This window comes from Grus americana, chromosome 7 (genome assembly GCF_028858705.1).
Source record: "Grus americana isolate bGruAme1 chromosome 7, bGruAme1.mat, whole genome shotgun sequence".
NCBI classification, from domain to species: domain Eukaryota; kingdom Metazoa; phylum Chordata; class Aves; order Gruiformes; family Gruidae; genus Grus; species Grus americana.
Window position 1 is genome coordinate 11,715,193 of NC_072858.1, and position 11,004 is coordinate 11,726,196.

At 51.6% G+C, this 11,004-nt stretch overlaps 1 protein-coding gene across 1 annotated transcript; it reads right to left on the reverse strand.

The window, feature by feature from the left end:
* Positions 1-328: 328 nt before the first annotated feature.
* On the reverse strand, positions 329-10,685 carry DUSP5 (dual specificity phosphatase 5). The gene is made up of 4 exons (XM_054831497.1): positions 10,105-10,685; positions 5,726-5,868; positions 4,100-4,319; positions 329-1,960 (listed from the first exon to the last, which is right to left on the reverse strand). The coding sequence occupies exons 1-4, from the start codon at positions 10,499-10,501 to the stop codon at positions 1,560-1,562; spliced, it is 1,161 nt and encodes a 386-aa protein (XP_054687472.1). The 5' UTR covers positions 10,502-10,685; the 3' UTR covers positions 329-1,559.
* Positions 10,686-11,004: the final 319 nt, after the last annotated feature.

Below are 11,004 nucleotides of genomic sequence, written 5' to 3' on the forward strand. Positions count from 1 at the left end.
GGGCCGTGCCTAGTTCAGATTTTCATCTTCAGCAAGATGGCAAATCTTATATAAAACACACATGAATAAAAACAAAAGTGCCTGCCTGGCTGCTGGGAAGTGACACCACCATGACTCATGTCATTTGGTTTAAAATAATCCTCCCCCTCACCTTCTCCCCTCCATAGAGATGCACCTTGGAAGCTTTCAGCACAGAACCCAGTGATGCTTACCCCCCTCTTCTACCTCCTTACACAACTTTTCAACCATGGAGTTTCTCAGGAGACCTCTCCTGCCACCGAGTTCTGCCAAAGCACTTTTGCGGCTCACTCCAAGTACAACAAACAGCTTTCTTTTCCTGGCATTTTTTTTTTCCTTTATTATTTTTTACACTCTGTAAAAACCATTGCAGGTTTTCTTTCACATTCACGAGATCTCCTGGAAATTATTGCCATTTCCCATACATATTACATATTAAAAAAATAAAAAGGTCAACAAAGAGCCAGCCGCTCATCCCAAACTCCCTGCAGACACAGAAGCCAATATAAGCAAGAGAGAAACTGTTTCTCATGGACAAAGGCTGACTAGAGGTGACCACACACACTTAAGCAAGCCACGTAACACTGAACGAGACCACTTGACCACACACATACACATCGTAAACACTTGGGAAGGGATGGAGAAAGAATTGGCTTGGAGCTGAGCTTGTCAGGGTTTTTTTGGTGTAAAACCCAGCAGTTACAGTGTTATCTGATGGGAAGTAACTGTGATGAGGATTGTGGAGACATTCAAGTATTCTAGGGCTGTTCTTAAATAACAGATGGGAGGATAATAGCTCAGCAGGGTAGCCTGATAGCTTGGTTAAGTCCCCTGCTTTAGTTAAAAGCACATCCAGTACAAAGGCAAATGCAGAAGTACAGGAAATGCCACACCTGAATGGATCCATGTCTGGTTTGGTATCCAGTTACACTGTGGTCAATAGGACACTTCAGAGGCTGGAGCAGGAGAGGGGATTTTCACCTGGTTGTGCAACAGTGTCCCAGGGAAGGAGCTCCCTCCTGCCACCCCAGCCCTTTGCTCCCTGAAACACGACACAGGGGAGGGGAGAAGGAAAACCCGAGAAAAAGCTTAACAAACATTCACTCCATCCATCTCTGCAGTTGCAAAGGTGGTGCTTTTCAGTTTGCTTTCTTCCCCACTGCTGCTGCTTATTGCTTGAAACTTTAAATAAGGTCTTTTAAAAAATAAGAAGGGAAGGAGATGGGAACTGAGAACATACTAAATGGATTTCTCATTGCTCCCTAGGAATCTGGAAATACAGTAGTGGGCACACACTGTGGATAAAAACCTAAAAAAAAGCACTTTTTTTTAAAAAAAAAGACAATAAAAGTTCAGGAAAACCTGCAACACTTAGAGCACTTGTGTCTTACAGTCACAGCATACAGGAGGTATGACCCATGACAACCACTCCATCTCAGACTAAGTTGATGAGGTTTCTCTATTGCACATTCATGAAGTGTTCTTGTTGGGGTCACAGTTCAGATCAGAGGACCACGCCAGCTCCAGTCTCCCCAGGATGCTCAGCAGGACGAAGATGCCGTCATCGGGCTGAGTTTCAGCTGGTGGACGGGAGAGTGGATGGGCACAGAACTCAACACTGAGATAGGAAAGGCAAAACATGAGCCTTCAAAGTTTTTGCCTAATGTCAGTTCTTCTGCAAAGAAAGATGCAGCTTCTCTTTTGCATGAGGCAACAGGGGGGCTGGGAGTGGAAGACAGGATCTCTGACTCATATTGTAGCAACTGGCCCATGAAACCAAAGTTTGGTGAGATCAGGCTCCGGCGCTGCTTGATGTAATCGAAGGCTTCCTCCAGACGGAGCTTCTTTGTCTTCATTAGATACGCCATGCAGATGGTGGGAGAGCGTGAAATCCCTGCTTCGCAGTGCACCAGGATCTTGCCCCCCGTTCGTCTGACATAATCTAGGGGGAAAAAAAGTCATTGCAGACATCAGTTGTCATGGGGGATGGAAAGGATGATGCGACATGCACCCAGAGCTGGAGGTGGAGCATGGCACACAGCCACTCCACTGGCAAGGAGAGACTTGCTCTTCTGTTGGGTACTAAGGGTAACATGGAGATTAAAAGGTAAGGAGAACATAACTCAGCCTGAGATGGAGCTGAGCTGCAGATGACACTTTGGTTCAGAATCTGTGGATCCTGATTTGGTTCTTTTCACATTTTTTAGGGAAGTCCTTCCCAGTCTCCTTCCCACGTGCCTATTTCTCTTTTGGAACAACTGACTTTTCAGAGCATTGTGAGACAGGGATCAGGTATCTGGGCAATGCTTGTGTTTGCTGTACCTGCATTTCTCTGCCTGTGGCTCAGAGTGCTGACCCAAGTCCAGCCTGGCCAGCCCTTCTGCCATCAGGTCTTTCAAAAGCTGCAGGGCTGCCTTCCTCTCATCAGCTTTGCTAGAAAAACAGGACTTTTCTTTCAAGTCTGAACCTAACTCCCTGCTTGGCCAGTAGCAGCAAGCAGTGGTACCAGGAGCTGAGCCCCTGGTGGGTACCCTTGGGTGGAGAGGCTGAGCTCACTCCCTGGGGCCTCACCACAAAGCACACAAGGACTGGGAGACAGTTGCTAATTACAGCCTGGTTAAAGGATGCTTGGGCTTAAGTCAGGATATAAAAGGCTTATGCAAAGCACCCATTTTACACAACAGGAGCCACTGTGGTTACTCACACAACACAATGATTGTTATTAGATTAAAGAGAACATGCTTAAAATAAGCCCTTTCCACACAAAAATACAGTTCAAAAATAGACATTCTCTGCCCTGTTGCCTTGAGCAATATGTTCAAGCTCCAATTTATGGAGAACTGCATTGAGTGTAGTGCTCAGTGCATGGCACTGAAACAACGCAGAGCTGAGCAAGTTATCATTTGCCTGTCTTCGATTGTCTGCCAGGAGACCGGTGCCACCACGATCGGTTATATTTAACTACTGCACAAAATAAGGAAGACATGGATTTGAGTCATCCCCAGCATCTACACCACACGCCCAGTTTTAAAAGAAAGTGAAAACTAAGTCATCCTCAAAATCTGGGAAATTTCCAGAGTCAAGTATCAGAAGGGGTTGGAGATGGGACAGAAGAGTGAAATAGCATTTCCCTGAAAGCTGTGAGAAGTCCCTTACCAAGAAGGTGAAAGGCTCCCTTCAGATCAGGTTTTTGTAATTCTGCCTGCACTGTTGAAGGACTCAAACTCAGCTGAGCTATGAGTCCAGCGAGTCTGTAACTAGGGTTTTATCCAGTTTCTCTCTTGAATGTTCCTGGAGAGCAATAGCACTGATTTCAACACCACATCCACCCAGGCTCAGGCTGCTCCACCCCACTAAACCACCCTGTGCCTCTCAGGGGTGAGCCTCTCCCTTGTGCTACCTGGCACGGCTGGTGTGCTGCTCACCTACCCAGCCTAATGTGGGAAGATTTGGGAGGGGATGGCCCAAAGTTTTCTACAGGTCTTTTTTTTTAATTGGGGTATTTGAGTAAAGCATGAGATACTGGCATAATCAAAAGGAGAAATGCAAAGAGCTCTGTGGTAAGGAGAAATGCTGAATTTTTAAGACCCTGGCTTTGGGATCTCTCAGCACAGCAAAGCAATAAGCTGACTCTGCTTCACCTGGCTTTTACAGGGTCTGGCATCCAAGTCCAAGGAATCACTATGGTTTTTTCCCCTTTACAAAAATCAATAGACTTTGGTGTTATTCAACTACATGTCTTTGCTCTCTGTCATGCTGAAGTTACACCTACACTTGCCTTGCAAAGCAAATAAAGCTAACCAGCTCACTCACTTCATCTGCCTGATGGCAGTCAAGAGGAGGCATTTTCCTTCCTCAGCCTCCCAGCTTGGAGAGAAGGAGAGACCTTGTTCTGAATGTCTCCCTTCCTTCCTCGTGAAAATTCTGCCAGGAGAGATGCTGGGGAAGGGTTAAAGCTTAAGCTTTTGCTGTGACATCTAGGAACATGTAGAAAATAATGTGTCCTTCCCACTAATATGTATTTTAAAATAAATGGATTTAAAATACATGAAGATCTGGAAATTTTTTAACTTGGTCCTACCGATGAAGTCAATGGCTTCCTGGAAGTGTGAACTGATGTCCGCTGTGTGACTGTCTTCCACCGGGATCCACTTGTAGCAATACTGGTCTTTGAAGGACTCCGAGCTTTTCCTGGAGACGTTGAGCAGGGCCGTGATGTGCAGGTTGGCAAGAAACTCACACTTGGAGGCGTGGTAGGCACTACCAAGGTAGAGAAAAGGCAGGATTTCAACTGGACCGCCCTGGAAGAGGAGGAACAGAAACATGTAATTCCTTTTCAAGGGTATTTGAGTCCTGATTCCCGAGAGAGAGACAAGGGAGTCTGTGTGGGTGCCTGCTCCTCCCTTGCTGGCATTTCTGGACCCCAGTGCTGCTGGCCAGCGAATCATTGCTATGGCAAAGCCCACGCAGGAAAAAGGTTTTCATTTTCTTGTCCATATCTGTGAGGTACCAAGCCAGATCCAGCCCACTCACATGCAGGATGTTTCTGGCTTTGTGTGAAGCACTGCCCCTCAGGATGCACCCAAAGCACTTTCATATGTGAGGCCCGTTCCCTCTGAGGCTTTACTGAAATACGTGTGAGGTGGCAGCCACATCCAAGCAGCGAAGAAGAGGAGCATGGAGGGAGTGGCTACTTTAGCTCAGCCCCACCACTCACACCTCCAAAGGTAAAGCAAAAAAAAAGGAGCAAGGCTTTCTGTATTCCCGGACCTCCTGGGGGCGCAGCACCCACTGTGTCACCCTCCCCAAGATGTCATCTCAGTTCCTCCTTCCTGAGCGCAAGCAAAGGCTGGGTGACGAGACTGCGAAAGAAAAAAGCCACCATCTGACACAAGGGTGTCAGATCACAGGTAACTTTCCATGATGCACAAGAGCTGCTGCTGGCCCCCAGCTGCTAAAAACCAGCTTTCCAGCCCCCGAAGCTGCCCACCCAGAGGGTCCCACGCACTGGGGACAGCCAAGAGTCACCGGCAGTGGAGGAACAGAGCCAGGGACAGGAGGTGCCCCCAGGGGAGCAGAGGGGCATCACGCAGGGGCTTCCCCCCCGCCAGGAAACGCACGCCCTGGCGGAAGCCGCCCAACCACAGGGTGACATCTCGGAGAAAACGTATTCCCCAGGCTGGGCAGGCACGGGGGTGTGACGACTTCCCCTGTGGAAACCCCACTCCCCCGGCCCAAGGGCAGCTCAAGAGCCACTGACTCTTCTCAGAAATGGCCCCACGGCCATGGCCCCCCTCTGCCGGCACCCTCCTGGGGTCTTGGAGGAGGTGCAGGCAAAGCGTGCTCCTTTGTCTGCCAGAAAAATGACACTTTTGGCAGCCTCTCCCCATCTGTTTTAAGTCTCCTGGAGAGGCATGAGCTGCTCGTGGCTCATGCTGCCTGGCTGTGTGATAAAGACAGGTCGCAAGTACAGTTTTAGGACTAGATAGTTGGTTTTTTTTTCTTCCTTCTGCTGCCAGGTTTTGAAGCCAGGCAGAGGTGATGCTGACCAGCAGCACGCACAGGCTGCCAACCTGGACTGCGACAACTTACTGACAGCCCGTGCCAGCATGAGGGACCCCGGCACGCTGCCAGCCTCCAGCAGAGCCCGGTGGCAGGAAGGAGAAGACTCAAGGGGAAGGTCAGCTGCTGTGGCCATGACACACACCTGGTCGTAAGCGGGTTTGTGGTTGGCACTCTGCTTCTCACAGTGGCTGGCAAGGTTTCTCTCCGCCTCCGTCCTCTCTGGGGAAATGAGTTTTCCATCCACACAGCACTCAGGATATTGCGAGTTAAAGGTTTCATATCCTCCTAGGGAAGGGGAAAAAAGAAAAAAAGATAAACATGAATGTTTGTGCTTCCAAAAACTGATTTAAAGTGGAGGAGAAATGAAGCTTGGGCACTTGCAATGCGTTGGGATAGCCACGCACGGCAATGGGCCCTGGGGGGTTAATGAGGGATAGCCCTCCCCTGGGCAAGCAGGTTTGTTTAAAAGGCTTTAGGCACCGGAAGAAAAACCTCCGATACCTCTGACAATTATTAACTTGCCAAAAGCCAGTGGATCCAGATTAAAACTGTTAGCGAATGTAATTCTGTTGAGTCTAGCAACCATTAACTCCAGTACAGCGAGGACAAAACTCCCTCCCCCAGGTTTTATATATGAGCACTATTTCCAGCATTTGAGATGGAGATTTCTATACTCAGTAGATACCCTCTCTAAATCTGTTATTACTATATATGCTGTGACAACATGTTTTATTTGCATTTTTGAATGGACATAAGCACAAGAGGAGGATGCTTGCAACTGTGTCATTAATCACCACAATGCACAAGACAGCAAGGTAATGAAGACAGTCCCACTGAAACCAATCTATTAAATAACAGCTATAAAACTTAATGAAATCCTGTGACAGCAATCGACAACTGAATAGCCCCACATGAGCTATTCTGCATGGTTAAGTACTGCATTCGTTTCATTCAGTGCGCTGCTAATGAAAAGGAATTAATCCTATTATTACATTGTTACTCAAAGTTTGTCGTCAGCTAAATCGTTGCTTGTTTCCAGACTGGGAATATGCTGCATGGAAGCACGCAATCTCCAAAACGGATGTGAACAAGTCAGGTAGCAGAAGCAGCCTGGAAATGTCAGTGGTGTGCCACACGTCTGCCACCTGTGCTTTTTCAGAACAAAAATGAACAAAGTCTCTCGAACAGCTAGATTCAATAATCCTTCAGAGTGCAGCCCTCGAGTAAACAAGGCTCAGAAAGCAAACCCTCTGATGCAATTCATTCACCTGCAACTGTTTTGCCCTGATAAGCGGTGTCAATGTGGGTACCCTGGTGCAAGGAAGGGTTTCGAAACAAAGGAAGCGCTGAAGATCTGAGCAGCCACAGGGCCCCCACCGCCCTCGCTGCCAGGGCTGCCCAGTACAGCTACCTCTGACATTTCAGCCCTGTAATGCCGGTGTCTCATTTGTTTGCAATGTTTGAGCAGATGTGTGCTCAAATTCATGACGTGCTACTGTCGCCCACTCGTTCCTGCCATGGGGTCCTCATGTTGCAAGCGGCTGGCATGATCCAAAGCCCACTGAATGTGATGAAAGTCTGTTTTCCATGACGGAGGGCAGGAAGGTGACTTTGCAGTCAACTGGCACTCAGCACCTGCACCTTTTCTCCTGCTTCCTGGGCCCCAGCCACATTCAGCCAACCCACTCCAGAGCTTTCAGTGCAAGGCAGGTGGGTCAAGCACGCAAGTGACTGTGGAGACCACAAAGCGGGGGTTAATAAAATGATATCCACAACAACTGGCAGGGTGAAAAGCCAACAAACACAAGCAGCTCTCTAGACTCCTCTGCTCTCCATCTGCCCTTCATGGGGTGGACTTTTAAATCCTCTTGTTTTGCATAACTGACCTCATCTCCCCTCTGCCCCCCAACTACTACCATCGCATAAGGAAAAATATGTCCAGTTAATATAAATAGCCATTATCCCTATTTACACCCCATGCTGTTGTTTTCACTCTTGAATGAGCACAGAAGTCTGCCCCAGCCAAATCAGCGTGTGTGTTCGAACAGATGAGCATGTCTCATGTCTCTGGGGCAGCTAACACATGCAGCTGGTGAATGGTTAATTACAAGCCTTGGGGATCAGGATATTTGCAGGCCAATTCTTACAGTGAGTCATCTTCTCATCCCATCCTCCAGCAATCTCCTCTCTTTACCCTCCCCACTCAACCTAGCTTCCCTGAGGTCATTTCTGCAAATACTAGATTGCTCATCACAGAGAGCTGAGCTGCGCTTCGGTTTTAATCAATAAATAATAGAATCCTTGTCAGCACCAAGGGAAGATCTGTTACTTTATCTTTCTGCAAGTTCTCCTTTCCCTGCCACTCAACCGCTCTCGCCCTACTGGGGCTGAGCTCAGAATGAAACTGCACCTACACAGATGAAAGATGTGACACACTCAACCCCTAGAAGCCAGAAAGCGAGGGAAGAAACAGGGCCGGCACACAGCTTGGCATGCAATTGCTCTGCAGTAGCTGCCCTGCCTGGGGCTGGATCCCCAGGACGCTTGGGTGACCACCTTAGCCCTTAAGTAGCCAACACCTCCTCTCAGCTCCCCCACACCTAAGGAAAATAGGAATATAAGGGGGGAACCTCAAGGGTTTTTTTTCCCCGGTGGTTTTACAGCCCCTTATTTGCAAGGTCGGTGCTATAGACTCCCAAAGAATCCTTTCTTCTGAGCCGTGCCCAGTGCTTCAGGATGATTTATACCCCCACTGTTCCAGAGCTCTTCCACCAAACTACAACAGCTTCCTGGGGGTCCGTGGCCCCAGTGAATCAGCAGCACTGCCCACTGAGTCACTGGCTCCTCGGGCCACACCAGATCTGAAATGGAGCTGCGGACTTTACGGGCCCGATCCTGCAACCCAGAGCACTTCGAGCGAAGCCAAGGGGAACAGCAGCGTGAAAAGGGAGAAACTTTCTCATCCACTGAGAGGAAGTCTTTCTAGCTTCAAGTCAACAGGCTCTCAAAAAAAGGCACTTTGCAATACACACAAGATACAAACAGACCCTACATCAAAACCCCACCCCAGATAAACTGCCCACAGCCACAGTCACCACTTCAAAGCGTGGGGCTGGTACATGAAGGGGGAAGGACGATCCTGTGGCTGAACGAGCAGTCAGAGCTCACAGTCAGCAGAGCTTAATTGAGCCCCTGCTTTGTCACAGACTTCCCAGCGTGACCCTGGAGATGTTTTTTCATCCCTAGTTTAATGGGGTCCCTAAGGATTTGCCTGGCCCAGCACAGTGCAAGTATCCCTGCAGAACTGGTGCTTTTGGGGTGACTGTCAGACCGGCTGTGCCCGGACGGAGCCAGGGTGGTGGCAAACCGCCCTGGGAGTCTCCCTCCCGCTTAGTCCCGGGCAATAGGCGGGCTGGAGGTGCCTCTGTCCCGGTGGGGATGCCCTCCGGACACTGCTCGTTATAGGAGGCACAAACCAGGCACATCAGGACACATACCAGCGTGATAAAAGGCTTAGTAAAAGCGAACTAACCCTGGCCGGTGAGGACACAGGGGCAGAGTTTATTCAAGAAATATGGCCTGGTTTTCCCCTCTATTTATGACCACCCCATGGCCTCAGAATATGGCAAGGGGCTTGTTTGGGAACTCCTGCTTCGGCATGGCCCCGCTCCGGGGAGCCCCGCGGCCCCGGCAGCCGGGTATGCGGTGCTATGGACGGGAGCGTCCCCGGCCGGGCAGTCCCCGGGGGGAGGGAGGGGGCTGAGAAAACAGAGAGGACAAAAGGACAAAGGCGCTGCTAGGAGAAGTGCAGGGTAGGCAGGGGTGGGAGGACAGAGAAAGGGCGGGCTGATTATTATTTTTTTTTATCGTTTTATTATCCCCGGATTACACAGAAGGAAAACAAAGAACTGCAATCAAAGGGCTATAACACACGTGGGGGGAGGAGGCATTTCTGCCCCCTGACAAGCCCTGGAGTTTCGACTATGGGTTTCCCCTGCCAGCCCCGATATGTCTGATGGAGAGATAAGCCTCTCCGCCCCGGGTGGAGGAGCGGGCACCGACCTCCGGGTTTCGGGCGCCCAACACGGACCGCCCAGTGTCACCGTATGGAGAGCAGAGCCGTGGCCTCGGCTCTCCTCTTACCCACGGGGCTGATTTTATTTTCCACACAGCCCCGATCTTTCTCGTCCCTCTCTCCCTTTGATAATCTGCAACTTTTGCTCTTCTTCCCTAATATTTTTACTTTTCATCAGCCTCTTAAACGCGCGGCGAGGGTGAGCGGAAAGATATTTGGGCTCAGCCCGCTGAGTCTATCCGGGATTTATTTCCAGTGGGTGGAAAAGAAACGAAATCCCGGCATTACCTCCCTGCCCTCCACCAATAATCAGGCTAACTGCGGGGCGGCAGAGGAGACGGGACAGGAGCACCGCGGGGGCCGTCGCCACCCGGGGGAAGTTTCGAGGGTCGATCCAAGCCGCTCCCCCAGCCCCTGCCCCCCCTTTCCCCGCCACTCCCTCTCACCTTTTAGGAAGCAGACCCTGGCCCCGGCCTCCGGCAGGCTGGAGAGCAGGGCGTTGAGGACGATCTGAGCCGTGCTGTCCTTCTTCAGCTTCTGCCAGTGCCCCGTGCCCTGGTCCAGCACCACCACGGCTGCCAGGCGGGCAGTGCCCGCCGACCCCTCGCCGCCGCCCAGCAGCAGCCGGGCACGGGCCGCCGCGTCGGGCACCACGAAGTGGAGCGGCACGGCCCCGCCGCGGGCCCTCCGCATCACCACCGAGTTGAGGTTGACGTTGAGCGAGCCGCGGAGGCAGGAGGCCGAGTAGGACAGGTAGGGCCGGCAGTCCAGCACCAGGCAGCGGGAGGGCTCCTTCCGCAGGAGCTTCCTCAGCTGGCGGCAGTCGAGGGACGTGACTTTCATACCGGCCGTGGGTCACGACCCGCCGTAGCCGGGGGTAGGAGCGGGGAGAGCGGCAGGAGGACGCCCCTGGGGAGTCCCGGTGCTAGCGCGGGAGCTGCGAGGGAGCGCCGAGCCGCAGGGGCTCGGCCGGCTGCGACAGGACGGGAGAGGCAGACAGAGGCACCGCGCCGAGCCCAGGCAGGGAATCCCGGCCGCCGCCACCGGGCATTTATATGAATGGGAGGCCGGGCTCTGACGACACTGCCCATATAAGGGGAGTGACGCGCCCGCCTTCCAAACATGGGCATCCCCCGCCCCGTGCCATCCGTCGCACCGCCCCCTGGTGGGGATCCCCTCCCTCCCCGGCAGCGGGCGGGGGCTGCGGCCGCGCAGGCAGCGTTAGTCAGGCTCGGAGGCAGAGGAAGCTGAAAAACGCCGCAAAAATTCTCCAGTCATCGGCCTGAGGCTCATCCCAGCATCACCGCTCCCCCTCCCCAGTCAGCGAGGAGAGCCGGGAAGCGTGC

What these genes read in the sequence shown, in the direction of transcription:
- DUSP5 (XM_054831497.1), bottom strand. Translation starts at nt 10,501, where the DNA reads ATGAAAGTCACGTCCCTCGACTGCCGCCAGCTGAGGAAGCTCCTGCGG. An exon ending in CAGGGTCTGCTTCCTAAAAG is followed by an intron (nt 5,869 to 10,104) that starts GTGAGAGGGAGT and finishes CCCCTTCCCTAG; the next exon opens with GAGGATATGAAACCTTTAAC. An exon ending in GGAAGCCATTGACTTCATCG is followed by an intron (nt 1,961 to 4,099) that starts GTAGGACCAAGT and finishes TTTTCCCCCTAG; the next exon opens with ATTATGTCAGACGAACGGGG.